This window comes from Myotis davidii, unplaced genomic scaffold (genome assembly GCF_000327345.1).
Source record: "Myotis davidii unplaced genomic scaffold, ASM32734v1 scaffold100, whole genome shotgun sequence".
NCBI classification, from domain to species: domain Eukaryota; kingdom Metazoa; phylum Chordata; class Mammalia; order Chiroptera; family Vespertilionidae; genus Myotis; species Myotis davidii.
Genome location: NW_006292691.1, coordinates 299320 through 299672, shown reverse-complemented (window position 1 = coordinate 299672; position 353 = coordinate 299320). Strand labels below are relative to the sequence as shown.

At 63.2% G+C, this 353-nt stretch overlaps 1 protein-coding gene across 1 annotated transcript in view; it reads right to left on the bottom strand.

The window, feature by feature from the left end:
* Window positions 1-6: 6 nt before the first annotated feature.
* The window catches only part of ARHGDIG (Rho GDP dissociation inhibitor (GDI) gamma), a 25285-nt gene continuing 24938 nt past the window's right edge, over window positions 7-353 (bottom strand). The window contains exon 7 of the mRNA XM_015565590.1: window positions 7-350. Within this exon, the coding sequence (XP_015421076.1) occupies window positions 151-350 (200 nt within the window). The 3' untranslated portion in view covers window positions 7-150. The remainder of the gene's footprint in view (window positions 351-353) is intronic.

The following is a 353-nucleotide window of genomic DNA, read 5'->3' as shown; positions in this document are numbered from 1 at the left end:
GGCAGAGGGCATGAGGGGTCTGGCCACTGACTGAGGGGGCTGGACAATGCGTGGGGGTCCCTGTGCAGTGACTGACAGAGGCAGAGGGAACAAAGACCCGAGTGGGGAGACAGGTCCTGGGGCAGGGTGGGGGTTTGGGGGGGTGGGCGCTCAGCTCTTCCAGTCTTGGCAGATGTGGAGGCCCCACTCCCAGGAAAGGTGGTCTGCCCTGTCGTCGTCAGTGAAGAAGGATGTGACCACGTAGGCGCCCCTCACCAGGGCGCCTCTGGGGGCCTCCTCCACCGGAGTTACAAACTCATACTCCTGGGCTCTTGGGCCATAACTGCCCACCATGTACACAGCCTTGTCCACTG